The 19,061-nt window shown below is 38.4% G+C and overlaps 1 protein-coding gene across 2 annotated transcripts in view; it reads right to left on the bottom strand.

The window, feature by feature from the left end:
* The window catches only part of LOC101983163 (membrane-bound transcription factor site-2 protease), a 49,320-nt gene that overhangs the window by 12,462 nt on the left and 17,797 nt on the right, over window positions 1-19,061 (bottom strand). The window contains exons 4-6 of one of the 2 annotated variants that reach the window (XM_005358814.3): window positions 16,089-16,192; window positions 13,329-13,456; window positions 1,854-1,972 (exon numbers count right to left, since the gene is read on the bottom strand). In XM_005358814.3, the coding sequence (XP_005358871.1) occupies window positions 1,854-1,972; window positions 13,329-13,456; window positions 16,089-16,192 (351 nt within the window). Of the gene's footprint in view, window positions 1-1,853; window positions 1,973-5,524; window positions 8,305-13,328; window positions 13,457-16,088; window positions 16,193-19,061 lie in introns of those variants that run through there. The other variant, XM_013350607.2, reaches the window with a different exon arrangement.

Raw genomic sequence — 19,061 nt, 5'->3', positions numbered from 1 at the left:
ATAGATAGATAAATAAATAAATAAATAAATAAATAAATAAATAAATAAATAAATAAATAAATAAATAAGCTGGGTGTGGTGGTACACTGGGGAAACAGAGTCTGAGGTTGCCAGGGCTACACAGTCAGACTCTGTCTCAAATTCAAGAAATTTTAAAAAAGAAAAATAAATCTGTGTACACCTTCTGGGGATAAACAACAGCAAAACCTATAAGGAACAGAACAGAAGCTGGGGAGGCAGCTGTTGGTAAGTGCTTGCTATGCAAACGTGAAGGCCTGAGTCTGGATCCCCAGCAACCCCCCCACCCACAAAGATATAGTGGCTTAAGCCTGAGGATGCAGAGACAGTAAGTTCCCTCTGGCTTGCCGGCCAGCTAGCATAGTTAAATGGGTAAGCTCCAGGCTCAGTGAGAAACGCTGTTTCAAAAATTAAGGAGAGCTAGAGAGATGGCTTAGTGGTGGAAGCACTGGCTATTCTTCCAGGAAACCCAGGGTTTGACTCCCGGTACCCACAAAATGGTTCACAATTACTTGTAATTCTAGTTCCAGGGCATCCAAAACTCTTTTCTGCCTTCCATGGGACCTAGGTGTGTGTGTGTGTGTGTGTGTGTGTGTGTGTGTGTGTGTGTGTGTGTGTGTGTGTGTGTATGTATGTATGTATACATATACACAATCATATGTGTGTGTATTGTGTAGGCAAAACTCCCATACATATAAAATAATAAAATTTAAAAGATAAGTGTACGGGGTAACGGTGTGGTGGTGTACAGCCTTAATCCCAACACTGAGGAGGCAGAAGCAGGAGGATCTCTATGAATTCAAGGCCAGCCCACTCTACACAGTGAGTTTTAGGACATCTAGGGCTATATAGTGAGATCCTGTCTCAATAAATAAATACATATTAGGGGGAGAGCATTAAGAAAAACACCTGATGTCAACCTTTGGCCTCCATATGCATCAATACACACACATGTGCATACTCACTTGAACACAGATTATAAACATATACAAAATGCCAGCTAATTAAAATTCAAGAGAGATGGCTCAGCAGTTAAGCTGTTCTTCCAAAGGACCTGAGTTCGGTTCCCAGGACCCATGTAAGGTAGCTCTCAAGGAGCTCTAACTCCAGCTCCAGGGGATCCAAGACACTCTTCTAGACTTTGTAGGTACTGTTGCTCTTTCAGAGGACCTGAGTTCAGTCCCCAGCATCTACATCAGGTAGATTACAGCCACCTCTAACTCCAGAAGCAGGGGACCAAACACCATCTTCTAAAAGGCCTTTACTGGCACTCACGTATGTGTAGCATATATAAACATAAATAAAATTTTTATAAATTCAAGAGAAACTCTTATATCCTTAGTGAACAAAACCACAGGATAAGTCTTTATAGAATCACATCCCCAAATATACAAAGGCAATTTTCCTCTTGAAAAGATAAAGTCTTGACAGCATCATAGTAGCTACTAAAACACAGAATTAGCAGTTAACTTAAAACTCCTACAAAATGAGAAGGGGGGGGGAGAAAAGGAGGGGAGAGGAGCAAAATATACAGCTCAGTAAAAACAATTTAAAATACCCCTACAAAATGTTTTGGCTGGGTAACCTAGGTTTAATTATTTTTCTTAGTAGTATTGGAAAGCAGAAATACAAAAATAATAAAGATAAAGCATTTTTATCAATAAACCACATACAAAATCTTGATATTATCTCCTTAGCTCAGAATGAAAAACAATTTTCACGACATTAAAAAAAAATTCAATTTATTTCCCAACACTATGTTTGCATTTGAAGGGATTTTAAGAATTACAGCAGAGCATCTGGTGAGAGGACACCCTAGGCGATCCATTATTTACCTCTGCAACTTCAGTGATAAGTACCCCAACTCCAGTGTAGTAAAATGGTAAGAGAATTACTGGGAGTAGAAGAAGAGCTAAAATACCAAGGAGAGCAAGGACAAAATTATGCCATATACCTGAAAAGAGAGAGAATAAAAGTAATAAGTTCAACAGTAGCAAGAATAACAGTTTGCTGGACTTTGTAACACATGGCATTCTAATAAGATTATAAACAGAACAGGGTTGCGAGGCAGAGGGTTCTATTAACTGTTAAGCAGATAGATGTTTACTAAGTATGCCTTCATTTCAGATACGAAAATCTGAAGTGTACATGCTATAATTCTGAATGAAGGCTGTATGAGATTATGGTTTAATAAAAATACAACAAACCTTCTAACTATGCCGTCTTTATAGAATAAATATACATACCCTTAATTTAAACATGTCCATGTTCTTTGATAACCCCAAACATATACAAATGAAAGTCAGGATGAAATTAGAAAGCAAAATTCTTAGGACTGGGGAAATGGTTCAGTAGGTAAAACACATGCTGTGCAAGCATAGGAATCTGAACCGAGGTCCCTAGAATCAGCATAAGGGCGGAGCACAGAGGTACCTATCTGTAATTTCAGCAGCTGGAGTGAAGACAGCAGATCCTGGCTCTAGGTTCTGTGAGAAATACTGTCTCCCCAAATTTTGGGGGATTGGGGGAAGGTGTGGACATCATTCTTGGCCTCCACAAGTGCATGCTTGGGTCAGTGCACCTGTATATACATTGCATATACCATACACACATACATGTGCCCGCCGCTCACACACACACACACACACACACACACACACAAATTTTAAAGAGTTTTTTTTAACGTATCAATTTAAAAATTTTAAATTATATTATTTTAGTTGTTATTTTCATGCATGTGCTTGCTCATGTGTGCTACACTATACCTTCACATGGGAGTCAAAGTACAATTTGTTGACAGTTTTGCCTTCTCCCATATGAGGCCTGGTGACTGAACTCACGTCATGAGACTTGATAGCAAATGCCAAATTGTCTCAACACCTCAGTATAAAATTATTTATTAAATATAGTTTGCAAATATAGAAAAATACCAAATTATAGCAGTATCATTGATTTTATGTCTTAGATTTGGTACAAAAGAAAATATTATAAACTCATCATTGAAAATATTTTAATTAGTGGGGCAATGGTGGCACACACCTTTAATCCCAGCACTTGGGAGGCAGAGGCAGGCGGATCTCTGTGAGTTCAAGGCCAGCCTGGTTTTCAGAGACCTCCAGGACAGCCAGGACTGTTACAATGAGAATCCCTGTCTCAACCCCCCAAGTCTTTAAGTGTATGTGTGTGAACTTGTAGAAGCCAGATATATAGGATCCCCTGAAGCTGAAGCTATAAGCGGTTGCAAGCTGCTGGGAACTGAACTCGGGTTATCTAGAAGCGAATGTGATTTTAAGGGCTCGGCCATTTCACCATATAAACCTACCTATTAAAGATCACGATGTTTTAACAGCATCGTGATAAACAGCATGTTTTTTTACTGTTTGTATATCCAAGGATGCATGTGCAAGAGCTGTGAAGAGCTGGGCCTCGGAAGGCAGGCTTTAGGGGGCGGGGCCTAGGAAGGCGGGCTTTAGGGGGCGGGGCCAGGAAGGCGGGCTCTCAGAAGGCGGGCTTTAGGGGGCGGGGCCAGGAAGGCGGGCTCTCAGAAGGCTGGCTTTAGGGGGCAGGGCCTAAGAAGGCGGGCCGGCAGCTGAGACAGTGTACCCAAGTATTGTTCCACAGGGCTTCAGTTAAGATCCGCCTAAAGCTAAAATAGGCCTCAAAGGATAGGGGTTCGGGAGGGGGACCGTAATGCTTTATTAGACAAAAAAAAAAATTCAAACAAAAGGGAAGAGGAGAGAAAAGGGCAAATTAAACCACAAAACTAAAGATCTCCCTGCAGGAAAACAACCGAGACCAAAACAAGAGTCCAGACTCTGAAATAAGAAAGTCCGACTAAGCATGCATGCTTCATGGCTATCTCCCTCATACAATCCAGAGGAATTTTTTTTTTTTCCGAGACAGGGTTTCTCTGTGCAACAACCCTCGCTGTCCTGGAACTCACTGTGTAGACCAGGCTGGCGTCGAACTCAAGAGATTCACCTGCCCGTGCTTCCCTAGTGCTGGGATTAACAGGTGTGTCCCACCACCACCCAGTCCGGCTTTCCTGAGGAATATTTTTATCAACTATTTCGTAAATACAGTTTTTTAGTAGCTCTAGAAACATATAAAAAGGGGGGAATTCCATCTCATCCTATTTTAAGTGTAAATTACTTTTTAATGCGACGAATTCTTATTTTTTGTACAAACAGAATAATACGTAACAGTTCACGGGGGGGGGAGGGGGCTCATGAGTGAGACCAACCTGGGCTACATAGGGTAACAAACCCTGGACCAATAAACTGTAGCAACAACAACACCCCAAACCAATAGAAACCCCAATATGGTCAATCAGCTCTGTTATAATAAGTCTTTCCCACTTTTAATAATATACTCATGCTTTTTTATAGTACTTTCAAAGCTTCATCAAAAACAAAAACAAATAAAAAGGGGTCATGCTATTACTAAATTGGTAAGGGTTCTTGCTGCCATGCCTGATGACCCGAGTTCCATTCCCAGGTCCCACATAGCAGATGCCTTTAAGTTCTCTTCTGATCTTCAAATGCAGGTCACAGCAAGCACATGGCCACACCCACCTCTCTCCTAACCTCATCAAACAAACAGAATATTAAAAAATAAAGATAAATCAATCTAAACCTGGAGGGTTATGCCTATAATCTCAGCCTCTGGGAAGCTAAGGCAGAACTACTGTAAGTTACAGGCCAGCGAGGACTACATTGTGAAAATTTAAGGCACCCTGGACTACAGAGCAAGATCTTGTCTCTAAAAAACAAACAGAGCCAGGCGATGGTGGTGCACGCCTTTAATCCCAGCACTCGGGAGGCAGAGGCAGGCGGATCTCTCTGAGTTTGAGGCCAGCCTGGTCTACAAGAGCTAGTGCCAGGACAGGCTCCAAAGCTACAGAGAAACCTTGTCTCCAAAAACTAAAAAAAAAAAAAAAAAAAAAAACCAGAACAATCAAAACCAAGGAAATCCCCTCTTTATTCTTCTTTATTTCACGCACTAGCTCTGATAGTTTGTTCTATTATGAACAAACTAATTCATAATACTGCCCTGTCGCTAGTAAATGAAACAGGCATGGACAAGTGAACAAATGTGGGGTCATATGACAGCACTGGTTTCGATTTTATGGGTACTTCTCAATTGTCTTTCAAGCTTGCAGTTGGTACTATTACCCTCTAAATTCTGAATTTGCCAATGATGGCTAGGCGAAAACGGATGTATGTGTGTGAAGCAGACATGTGTCACTCATCTAAACAAACTCTTGGCCGTTAATGCTTTGGTTATTAGTATACTTCGGAAATACTTCTTACCACTTTTGCTTTCTCAAGAGCACAGTTTTTTAATAGTGACACAAAACACAGTTTGGCTAAATAATTTTTGTCACTGTTCTGTGCACTACCAGATGTTCTGTTAGAATTACTATTACTGATTGTTACTGACCTGACACCAGCAACACTTTCATCTTTCCTTATTTTCTAGCTAACGTATTCACACAAGCAAGCTGTTTTTAATGCTCCAAACAGTTACTTTATTTTTGCTTTTTCTATCACACAAAAGTACACACCAAACATGAAATCAATTTGAAGACAAAATATTATTAAATCAAACACTATTCTTAGTTGATCAGACAAAGAAATTATACTCAACAACAGCACCTTAGGCAGTATGAGGGGAAGGCATAAAGTGATTAAAAGGTGCTTAAATTGGCTAATATGATTAAATCATCTAATATTCTACACTGTATAATACAGCTAAAAGAAATTTACAAAAAATGTCTTGACATCAAGTAATACTGCCAAAATTAAGACAGCAAACAAACCTATAACATTTAATAGAATATGTATGTACAAAACTGCCCATGCTTTAAAGACTATATTTTACAAACATCAACTCCACAGAAAACATATATACAATTACTAATCATATTCCTAAAAGTAAACATGAGCACTTAGAACACACAATTAAAAAATATTAGTAAGTAAACCTCATATTCATAAGAATGCAAAAGTCCCATTTTTAACACAGTTGTATAAAGAAATGTAATTTGACAGGAATTTCATGTGTGATTCTCCTGCCAAAACCAAACTTCACAAAAGCATGACTGCAAAATAAAACAGGTCACTTATCGAGAATATGAGGCTTGTGAATTAGTTGCCTGTTGAAACCAAACTTCACAAAAACACCACTGCAGAACAAAACAGGGCATATGTTGTGAGGTTCATGAATTATTATCCTGTCAAAACCAACTTTACAAATAACACTGCTGTAGAATACAGGACACCTTAGCAATATGAGGATCATGAATTAGCAAGTTTCATAAAAATACCACCACAGAATAAAGCAGTCATTTTAGCATATGAAACCGTCTCTTGTTCAAACTTTATAAAAACACATCAGAGGAAGATAGGGTACCTTAGCAATATGAGGTTATGATATAGCGTCCTGTTGAAACCAAAACACAAAAGAAAAAAATCACCTCGCAGAAAACACAGAGCATCTTAGCAACAATGAGGTTTGTGGTTTATTCTATGTTGAAATCAAGCTTCTCTAAACACTTCAAAGCAAAATAACACAGACCATCTTTAGAAACAAAGTGGTTCATGAGTTAGTCTCCTGTTGAAAGCGAGTTTCATAAAAACACCACTGCGGACTAAAACCAGTCACTTTAGCATATCTAGTTTGTGAATTAGTATCTTGCTGAAACCAGTTTCATAAAAATACTACTGCAGAAGATAGGATATTTTAACAATATGAAGTTCATTATTTAGGCTCCTATTGAAACCAAAAACTACAGCAAAAAAACACAGGTCATCTTTAGCAACAATATGAGGTTCGTGAATTAGTCACTTGTTGAAACCAAGCTTCGAAAAGTATATTAGTACAAAACACAAGGCATCAATGTGAGGTTAGTCTAGCCTGTTGAAACCAAACTTAACAAAACTTCACTGCAGCACAAATAGGGCATTAATCAACATAAAACTTTTAACTTTTATTGTATCAAAAGATAAACCTCAGATCTGTAGAATTCATTTGCAATAACTTTCCTAGAAACTATTGAAATGAGAGGCATCTTATTGCCAGGCACATCACTGTAAAACACTCCCCAGGCTTCAGAAGGATCTTCTCACTTCTTTTTACTTGTTCTTAACATGTGTTAAGAGATGCGATTTCAAGTTGGTCGACTGAGCAAACTTCCTGCTGCAGCCATCAAATGGGCACACAAACGGCTTGTCTCCGGTATGAATTCGGATATGAGTGCGCAGATTGAAATCCAGGGAAAAGCGTCTTCCACAGCCTTCAAAGGTACACTGGTAGGGCTTCTCTCCAGTGTGAACCAGGTGATGACGTTTCAGCTTCGAATTCTCAATAAAAGCTTTGCCACATTCTGCACAGATATGAACTCGAGGCCCATGGATGTTTAAGTGCTTTTTCATAGCGGAGTTATCCTTGAACATCTTCCCGCAGCCTATATGAGAGCAAACTATAGGTCTTGGATAGTCTCCTTTGGGCTTTTTGGGTTTCATGCTTGTAAATTCTGCCAGCTGTTTCGGATCAGACAGGTCAATGCCAGGTAGTCCTTCAGGAGGAAATTTTTTTCCCGTCATATACTCAGAGTAATCAGGAGGTGAGTCGTCGTCAGCCTGCCTTTTCGGCACGGGATTTTTTTGTCCATTAGCCTCCCACGCAGTAGAGGGTAATTCTCCCTCAAGAGCTTCAATTTCCACCTGCTTCTGCTGCCATTGTTTGTCGCCAAGGTCAGGGCTCACACCTTCAACGCCAGCCTCGATAATGGTCGTCAAATTACAGAGATTCCCTTCATAGCCGGTGAGCTCACCTTGACCAGTCTCTGCCGCCGCGAAGCCTGACAAGGAGGCACTGGTCGGCTGGAGACAGTCATCTTCATCAACACCTGGAACAACCACTTGGCTTTCAAATTCAGCACCGAATAGCAGGTTGTCTGAGTCCTGGAAGTCCACCACCTCCTCTCGTGTCTCGATGATGATCATATCCTGATCGTGCTCCCCATTACTCAGGGTGCTGCCCTCAAGAGGCTGCAGAGCAATAAACGGAGAGTGGTAGTGGCCACCATGCGCCCAATCGACACCTGCGTCTTCATACACTTCGATGGTTGGGAACGAGCTGGTTCCTCCAGAAACCGCTTCGACATTAAGTGGCTCCAGGTCTACAAAATCAGCGGGAATCTCTGAATTTTCTGTGGTGATACAGAGAAGATTCTCTGAGGCCATGGCTGAGACCCACGTAGCAGGACTGGGTGGGAGATGGCTGTGGAGTAGAAAAAATATCAGGGAAGAAAAGCACGCACTTGCGTGCTTAGAAACAACGACAACAATGACAAAACAACAACAGAACAACGACAAAACACAAAATTAAACAAACCCGAGAGCTCGACGAAAAGCGTGCGCTTCGGAGAAGAGCCGGTCGTCGTCTGAGGCGTTAAGTGCTGTTTCCGGGCAGATGTATGCGCATGCGTAGGACACGTCACTGCACACGTCACTAAGACTCGCCACTGGACGCGTCATTGCACTGAGACAGACCATCCAGCGCATACCTAAAGCTCGTTCAACTTTCTGGTGGCCTATGGAACCTGCATTGGCTTTCCTGCTGTCCTATCTAATTATTGACTGAAAATAATTTTCCTTTCTAGGTTCTTTACTGGTTTCCTTATTTTATTTCAGTTAATTTTCTTACCTCCCCTCAGCCAGGCTTATATCAGATCTAGAAAATGTCTATTCTATTTTAATTTTACACTTTGTGTGTGTATGTTATACAAGCACCATACCACTGAGCCTCAGCCCCTTTATAATTATTTATTTCCCCTTATCTAACCATAAAACTTACTAATATACATGTCATCAGAAATAGTTGATTATCTTGTCATTTTATATATATATATATGTTTATACATAAAAAATTATGTATGTGTTCATACATACATACATACATACATACATACGTGTGTGTGTGTGTGTGTGTGTGTGTGTGTGTGTGTGGTGTATTTAGTTAGTTAGTTTTTCAAGTCAGGGTTTCTCTGTGTGGTCCTGGCTGTGCTGGAACTCGCTTTGTAGACCAGGCTGACCTCGAACTCAGAGATCTGCCTGCCTCTGCCTCCCGAATGCTGGGATTAAAGCTGTGCGCCACAGGGGGCTGGAGAGATGGCTCAGTGGTTAAGAGCATTGCCTGCTCTTCCAAAGGTCCTGAGTTCAATTCCCAGCAACCACATGGTAGCTCACAACCATCTGTAATGTAATCCCTCTCCTGGCCTTCAGGGATACACACAGACAGAACATTGTATACATAATAAATAAATAAATAAGTAAATAAATATTAAAAAAAAAGCTGTGCGCCACAACCACCAGGCTTTGTCCTTTAATAAATTTAATAAATACGTGAAACAGCCAACTACTCATTTTACTAAGTACGACTTTACTTGCCTTCTTGAAATTTACCACATTTTGTGCTCTACCACACACACACACAAAATCTACCAGTGCTGTATTTGCTTAACAAAACAAAAACCCAGTTTCTGCAAGGCATATACCTCCACTCTCAACTCTCTGAAGCTGGAGGCAAGAACTGGTATTCAGCCTGTACTACACAGAAAGACCATATCTCAAAGAACAAACAAAACCCCCAAACCCTCCACAAAAATCCAACTACAACAATAAAAACAATTGAAAAACTTAGTTTCCTTCTGTATACAATCTGAAAATTTTTATGCTAAATTTTCTTTTCATTTTGGACACTATTTCTAAAAATTGCATATATATGGAATGAAAATTGTAGAGAAAACTACAAAGCATGTTTGAACTATTTTGAAAATATTTGCTGAGTGCTATGCATACCACTTTAACTTTTGAATTATGATAATACTTTGAAAAGTTAACTTTATGCTATGCATGCCACTTTAACTTTTGAATTATGATAATACTTTGGAAAGTTAACTTTAAAAAATACATACTAACTAATGTTGTGTATATCTAAATATTTGTCTCAATATAAACATTACTAGTGATTTAATCTTTACTGTATAAATAAACATCATTTACTATGTATTATAACTGCATTGTGCTATAATATCAAAAGAAAAGGACTATTATGATGATATTCTGGAATTGTTTGATGTTTAAAATGTAGTTAATACGATACATTTTTTGACTACGATGGCATACATCATCTCACTTTATAATCTTTTATTAGAAAAATTTATTCAGGATTTTATTATTCTACCTATAAAACTTTAAGGGAAAATCTTTACCAACTTTTCTAATTTCTTCTCTTGTAATTATTAGCCTGTTTAGTTAACTTCAGCTATTTTCACATTCTTATAATTCTTCAGTTTTCTGAAAACTTTTTTCAGAGATGAACAAAAAACACTAAAATGATAAAATGTTCTGTGTATCAGATATTATTCACCAATCTGAATACAGGTTCTGTCAATAGCTTTCTCCCTGTAGCTTAATGTTTTATTTATTTTTCTAGAATAGCTCTTGGATTTAACACTCTGACTCTTCTGTAATTTCTTATTTTTGATTATATCATTAGTTACCCCATTATTTCTTTAGTTTATGTGTGTGATTATTTTCCCTTTATGTATGTACATGTACCACATGCATATCTGGTGTCTGTGAAGTTTAAAGAGCTCATCAGATTGTCTGGCCCTAGAGTTAGAGATGGTTGTAAACCACCATGTGGGTGCTGGGAACTAAGTCCTAAGCTAGCTAAGTCCTCTGCAAGAGCAGCAAGTCCTCTTAACTTCTGAGTCATCTGTCTAGGCCCTATCCTGCTATTTCTTAACTATTTTATACTTGTCTTCATATTTCTTAAGTTGATTGTCTGGCTTATTTCCATTTCTTTTTTTTAAATATTTATTTTATTTATTTATTATGTATACAATATTCTGTCTGTGTGTATGCCTGCAGGCTGGAAGAGGGCACCAGACCCCATTACAGACGGTTGTGAGCCACCATGTGGTTGCCGGGAATTGAAATCAGGACCTTTGGAAGAGCAGGCAATGCTCTTAACCACTGAGGCTTATTTCCATTTCTAATTTTATAAGAACTGTGTATGGCATTGAATTTTTCTTTTATTAATGCTTTATACTGTATTCTAGTAAAATCTCATTATTACTATTTTGAATAATTAATCATAACTAATATCATCAAGTTATTTTGTTTTCTAATTAAATGGATCCAATGTGTGATTAAGACAAATTTCTGTTTTCCTACTATTATTCTTTAGATTAGAGACTTGTGAATATATGGACTTTTTGGTTTATCAACTTAATGGGCATTTAAAAAAAATTGTCTCCTGTGTTCATAACATAAAATCTAACTCATCTATTTTTATAAAACTAATTATGAGATTCCATGGTCTTATTTTTATACATGAGATGAATATATTATATTTATATTTGTCCCACTTTATCTATTTTGTTTGGTGCTCTGATTTGGTATTTCAGAGGGGGAGAGGAGTGGGGGGAGGGCGGGAGGAGTGGGAGGCTGGGAGGAGGTGGAAATTTTTTTTCCTCAATAAAAAATAAATAAATAAATGAAAAATGAAAAAAAATACAAATCATGATGATTAGTTCTCATAGTAGATTATATTCCTTATTATTAAGTGACTTTTTATTATTTGCATAGAATATACTTTCCAATATTTGAGTAACATTCACATATTTTTCTAAACATCACAAACTTGAGATACTTTTTAAATCTAAACTAAGGGCTTTTTTGTAGTGACGGGGATCAAACCCAGAACCTCATAGATGCTATGTGAGCACCCTATCAGTAAACTATATCTCAGCCTGACATTTTAATAGTAGAGTTTATCTCATTTCTATTTGGACTAATTTATAATAATAATAATAATAATAAAGAAAAATAATATATTTTCATTTTTTAAAAGTTGGCTTATTTCATCATGATATAAGGACTTTTTTCTATTATCTACTTTCATTTCCTATGATCACTTGAAATGTTTAGATTTATTTTTCAGATCATTTACTGTATATTATTACATTCAAATCACTATTTCTGACTTTATCTCAAATATCTGATTCACACTACTAAGGAAAGGAGGGGATTAGTATGCAGACTTATTGCTTTTACTTTGTCTACCTCCAAATTTTCAAAGAAAAAATTAATTTTATGAGTAATTTATTTTATGTGCATGAATATTTTGCCTATGTGACCTATGGAGGTCAGGTCATTGAGCCCTTAAACTGGAATTAAGGATAGCTGTGAAGCACCATATGGGTGCTGAGAATCAAATCTAGGTCCTCTTTAAGAGTAGCAAGTGCTCTTAACTGCTAAGCCATCTCTTTAGCCCCTAAAGACATTTTTAAAACATATATTTTATTTATTTTGTGCAGCACATGTTATGGCATAAACACAGAATTCAGAAAACAACCTGTGGATGTTGGTTCCTACCAATAGGACCTAGAAATCAAACTGAGGTCATTAGGCTTGGCTTGGCAGAAAGCATCTTTACTCACCGAGCAATGTTGTTAGCCTCCACATCAATTCTTTATTTTACTGGTTAGTTATAACACAGTGTGTTCAAAAATTCTATTTCCATACTTGTTTAGCCTTAGTTATTCCATTTAATGAGATGTAGGATTGCAGTAGATTTGCCTTGGGTTCCTGTAGCTGAGATGAATCTGTTTTTCCCAGAATTTCTCCCCTATATAATTATATATCGCCAGGTGAGTCTTTCTGGCTGGCTGAACTCTGACAGTGCTAGAGTTCTGCGTCAATCCTTGCATACCATCTTTTCTTCATTCTTGAATTACGATTTATCGTGTGACTGACTTTTCATGTTCTCTCTTGACTTTTGCACATTTCTTTGTAGATTTCATAGTTGTTGTTTTAGGTTTTGACCATTCCTTTGCTCCAGTAAACATGAAATTTTCTCCTTTGCTTTTAATTTAAATTTTTATTAATTTATGTTGGTTTTTAAAAAATTGGTTTTGGCCAGGCGGTGGTGGCGCATGCCTTTATTCCCAGCACTCAGGAGGCAGAGGCAGATGGATCTCTGTGAGTTCAAAGCCATCCTGATCTACAGAACTAGTTCCAGGACAGCCAAGGCTGTTCAGCACAGTGAAATTGTATCTCAAAAGACAAACAAAACAAACAAATAAAACTGCTTTTGAGGTAGTAATAAGGAGCTGAATTTATTAACCAAATGTTGTTTTTCACTAGAGTACTTTCAATAAAGTCACTAACCACAGAAAATCAAAACCCAAACAACACATAAACATTTAAAAAACAATGAAATCTATTTGTTACCTGCACAAAATATCCTTAGCTGCTGGACTGGTGATATAAGTTGCAAATGGTTGGTTAACAGATCAACAAATGCTCCAGGATAAATAATGAAGAGAAAAATTCCAAAGCCATTAAATCGAACTTGTTCCCTAAGAAAACATGTAAGAAATCTCATAAAAGAAATTTACTGATATTATAGTATTTGTGAAGTTAATGATATAATCGTAAAATTTTTTTAGAAATAATTCCCTGAAGAAATAAAACATATAAAATAAAAACAAATAATCATAACTTTAAAATAGTGTAATAAAGTTTTGGTCTAGGCTCTAGAGAACTCTGAAATATACTTAAAATGCTAAATGTTTAGGATTTTGCTATTGTTGAATATATAATTGAAATTTGATATAAAGATACAGCTAAAAATTCTTTTAGAAATCAATGACAGTCATTTATAAACTATTTTCAGAGAAGGACAAGGGGGAATATATAACTCAAATATATGATTCAAACACATTTGTCTTAGCTATTATAAATAATCCTTAAGATTTATGGAAGTATAATTCTGTTGAGCACTTAAAAACAGTTAATAGTAAGATAGTCCCTAAAAGAAATAGTTTTTTGGCCATTTCATTTCTAAAATGTCATATATCTATTTAATAGTTTCACAGAACCAAACAGGTACTATGAAGAAAGCACTACCTTAACAGTAATGTACTAGACAACTATATAATTCACTCTTTGTTAGTAATGAGATTTATAAATAATTCATAGTCCATAGTGGCAGACTGCTAGGGCAGAAAAATCATCAATGGTCTTACCCAGCTGTAAACCACATGAGCTATAACAACAACCAGTCTACCGAGATTGTTATGTGGATAACCAACCACTCTTCTGGTTGGATTTAGGTCTGTTCCACAGAAGGGAACTCATGGTTGCTACTACTAAACCTGGCTAAAACTCTAAACATGGAGAGGTGTGGTGGTTTAGTCAGAATGGCCACCACAAGCTCATATATTTGAGTGCTTGGTAACCAGGGAGAAGTTTGAAATAATTAGAAGCAATACAGGGTGTGACCTTGTTGGAAAAGGTGTGACCTTGCTGGAGGAAGTTCGTAATACTCCTTCCCAAACTCTGGGTCTTACAATCTTCCTGGCTCCTCCTCTACAATGCTTCCCTGAGGCTCAAGGGAATGGATGTGTGATATCTGATATCTGATGTCCCACTACACATGAGCACTCCATAGTCACTTATTCTCTGTACTTTGACCAGTTGTGAGTTTCCATTTAACTGCTATCCACTGCAAAAATTAAATAGCAACTATCTCTGATGATAGTTGAGAATAGCACATCTGCTCAAAATGCTGTGTTAAGACAAATGTCTATCATCAGAAGCTAGATTTATTCATAAGCAACTGGAAAATAATTCATCTTCTCTAGAATAGTGATTTGTCTTTTCCCTGGTCCATATACACAAAAGAGAAAAGTTGTCTGTCAGCATGCTTCTGATTATGCCAGGAGTTGCCATGAGCTATCAGGGAAGTAGTGACTACCCTTGCCTTCTTCCCATTTTAATTCCTTAGGTGTACATAGAAAGGCACATTTGGGTAGTCAAAAACATCAACACAGCATGATTCGCAAAGTCAGCCCTAGGTCTCATCTTCTGTCTTCCATCTGGGTTTCTAGGCAGGCTTAGATATCGTTAAACCTAGCACTTCTAGATTTTTATTCTAGCAACATGGGGCAGGAACGGAAACAGGAAACTGTTTCAGCCAATAATGTAGATCCATGTACATACTTACTTTCCTAATACTGATGTATGTGTTACTTTCATTGGTTAATAAAGAAACTGCTTGGCCTGATAGGTCAGAACATAGGTGGGTGGAGTAGACAGAACAGGATGCTGGGAAGAAGGGAAATGAGGTCAGACACCATGGTCAGACATGCTGAATCTTTCCCGGTAAGCTGCCACCTTGTGGTGCTACACAGATTATTAGAAATGGGTTAATCAAGATGTGAGAATTAGCCAATAAGAGGCTAGACCTAATGGGCCAAGCAGTGTTTAAAAGAATACAATTTGTGTGTTGTTATTTCAGGTATAAAGCTAACCATGCGGGAGCCGGGCGGGACAAAAAGCAGGCCTGCTTGCTCATCGCTACATAATACTTGGGAGACTGAGGCACGAAGACTCTGGGTTTGAGGCCAGACTGGGCTAAAGAGACCTCTCCTTCTGACTACCCTCTCACCCCAGAAAACATTGAGTGGTGGCAGAGGGTTGAATTCAGAGAAGACCAGAGTACCAGTTAGCAAGATGGTTCTGTGGATAAAGGAACTTCCTGCCAATCCTGCGAACTGTTTGAATTCGGGGATCCATATGGCAGAAGAACAATAACTCCCACAGGTTGTTCTATGATTTCCACTAGCATGCCACAGCATGTACATGCATGCATACACATACACAATAAATAAATAAATATAATTTTTAAATAAAAAGACTAGACGAAAAACCCTGAAGCACCAAGATTATAATCATGCTGGCATAAACCAAATGACAGAAAGACTTAAACTACAGATGATCACATGATTGGAAAGAAACATCAGCAGTATATTAGTTTTTTTTTTTTTATAAAAGAGACACTACCCCAAGTAATGAATGCTAAGTATACATTGAGTGATATCTACCAAAAGAAAAAAAACCTCAAACATACCAGATTTGAGGAATAAATCTTCTTAAATGAAAAGCTTCTTTGCATATAGTAGAAAGGAAAAAGTTAAGTCTTATTACCTAATAGCTGCTATACCGTGTCCAATTTCATGTACAACACCACTAATGAGGACTGCAGCGAAGAAGTAGGTCAGCTGATTGACAGGTAAATTTATACCAGGAACCTATTCACAGATATAACAAAGCAATGATTATCAGTCTGGGTATAGCAGAGTCCTGTTTGTAAACCAAGAAAAATGACCTTCACTCTGTCTTACAGATGAAACCTCCAAACTTAATATTCCTTGACCTAAAAGTATTGTGACTATTAATGATCAATTTTTATTTCTATCATAATTAAGGAAAAAAGCAAGGGTTTGTTTTGTTTCAACCTAGGCAATTTCTATAAATTAGGCTTACTATCAATTTAAAGAAAATGGGAAGGACTACATTAAAAAGTTACATGTTCTGGCTTTGTGGGAGCCTAGCCAGTTTGGATGTTCACCTTCCTAGACATGGACGGAGGGGGGTGGACTTTCCACAGGGCAGGGAACCCTGACTGCTCTTTGGACTGGAGAGGGAGGGAGAGAGGAGTAGAGGGAGGAGGAGAAGGGCGGGAGGAGGGGGAAGGAAATGGGAGGCTGAGAGGAGGCAGAAACTTTTTTTTTCTTAATAAAAAATTTTAAAAAAAGTTACATATCTAGATTCCTGAGAGATTCACCATGGGACAGAATAAGGGTGTCCTGGGTGCCGAAAAAGCAGGTTGATAATGAAGGTGGCAGTGCTTGATCCATCCTTAACTTAATGGTTGGAGGCTCAATTTGGGAACTCTTCTTAAAATTCTTAGTCTTAGCCAGAAGTAAGTCTTAGCCAGAAGTAGTGGACACCTTTAACGCCAGCACCTAGGAGGCAGTGGGGAGGGGGGTAATCTCTGAATTCAAGGTCAGCCTGGTCTACAGAGCGAGTTCTGGGATAGCCAGGACTATAGTGAGAGACCATGTCTCGAAAAAAATAAAAATCTTAGTCAAAAATCCTATCTTTCAACTGTTCTAAGATGTAAAGATCTTGTGCTGAGTCATACAGGACATTCTTGCTACAGCAAATCAATGAGGCTCTCTTCAATACACACAAGAGGTAAGAAGAAAAGGTAATGGAAGCTATTACAGAACGAAGTGCCTGGTCAGTGTTGGTACACCATGCCCTTCATTCCTCTTACCCTTATCAATTTACCTATCAGAAAAATAGAAGCCAAGATGCACAACTTAATGCAATGTAAACTCGTAGACAGATGAAGAAGAATGAGTTGTTTTACAGTCATGTACTCTAAAAAATGTTTTGCATATAAATATCAGTGCATGCATAAGGAAAGCTTTCTAATTATCCAGGCTGAACAGTAAAATTCTCTGATAGCCAAGAGAGCCTAGCAATAAGGCAAATCATCTATTAGGGAGAGTGTGAACATATGGAACACACACTTCTCACAATACAAGACTTAGAACCCAAAAGAAATCTCTCTGCAGAAAATCCCTTCCTATATTTACGAATTATCATTTGAATATTTACTAAAAATGCTTAATACAGGCAAACTGGGGTCTGGAGAGATAGCTCAGTGGTTAAGAGCATTATACTGCTCTTGCAGGAGAGCCAGGTTCAATTCCCAGCACCCACATAGGAATTAACAGCTGTAACTCCAGGTCCAGTGGATCTGACACACTATTCTGACCTCCATGAGCACCAAGTCGACACATGTGCATACATGCAGACAAAAATAACCTTACACATAAAATAAATAATTAAAAAACAAGACAGGCAAACTTAAATAGAAGCCTAAAATCCTGCCCACTTTGCAAACAGAAAACAGAACCATTTTCAATGCTTTGCTGCATCTTTCTTGTCTTTCCACTATACATCTACTTTTTAAAATTATACTGTAATTATAATTATTATATAATATAATCTATAATAATTATAAATTACATTGTACTTATAAACATAATTAATGGAGGAAGGTCATTAGTTAATTAAATAAAGAAGCTGCTTGCCCTGATAGGTTAAAACATAGGTGGGAGGAGTAAACAGAACAGAATGCTGGGCCGAAGAGGAAGTGAGGTCGGAGACTCGACAGCTCTCCTCTCAGGGGCAGATGCCTCAGAGAGACACGATGCTCCACTCTTGCGGGCAGAGGCGAGAGCTCTGCTCTCTGAGGCACAGGCGATGAAGCTCCGATCCAGGATGGACGTAGGCTAGAATCTTCCTGGTAAGCCACCTTGTGGGCTACAGCAGATTATTAGAGATGGGCTAGTCCAGGTGTGAGAGTTAGCCTAGAAGAGGCTAGATAGAAATGGGCCAAGCAGTATTTAAAAGAATACAGTGTCCGTGTAATTATTTTGGGTAAAGCTAGCTGGGTGGCGGGACACAGCCCACCGCTCCTATTACTACAAATGGCGCAGAGACGTGTGGATAACTGAATCCATTGAAAGCCTGAGAAAGCTTGGGAAAGAGTAAAGCATGTTTTCTTGGTAGCTGCCATTTCTCGGTTCTACTCTGCTTGCTAGAGGCAAGCAAGCACTCTCATCTAAGAGAGGCTTCCTGACTCATCTTTAGCTGCAAAATCCTGCAGCTCATTAAGAGGTCCTGCCACGAAACACTTAAACGATGTTGACAAAAAGCTGAATGCCTGCTTTTCGGTTTTCAGCCGTAGCAGGAAAAAAAGCTGCGCCGTTTAAAAATGCCGGCTTCTGGGCTGTCCTGCTAGGGCAAACTCTGACTCTTTTCCGCAGGCGGTTCCTGCGGTTTGCAAGCACAGGCTGCTGAAGCTCGCTTGCTGGCAGGGACCTTGAAATGCCATAGAGTTGTGGCAGTAAACGCGGCTCTGGCCAGTACCTCAGCCACAAGGTTGGAATGGCAGAAAGCTAAGGAATGGGCTACATCTAGCCGGCAAAGCCACGGCTTTAGTCCTACTAATATTGCTTGGTAAATTAAAGGCTCATGTGGTCAGAAAAAGAGAGATATACAGTAAAGAGAGATTCAAAGACAAAGAAAATTTCTAAATGG

The sequence above is a fragment of the Microtus ochrogaster genome, chromosome X (genome assembly GCF_000317375.1).
Source record: "Microtus ochrogaster isolate Prairie Vole_2 chromosome X, MicOch1.0, whole genome shotgun sequence".
Taxonomy (NCBI): Eukaryota; Metazoa; Chordata; class Mammalia; order Rodentia; family Cricetidae; genus Microtus; species Microtus ochrogaster.
Note: the sequence above shows the minus strand (reverse complement) of the source record. Positions and strands in the feature narration are given on the sequence as shown.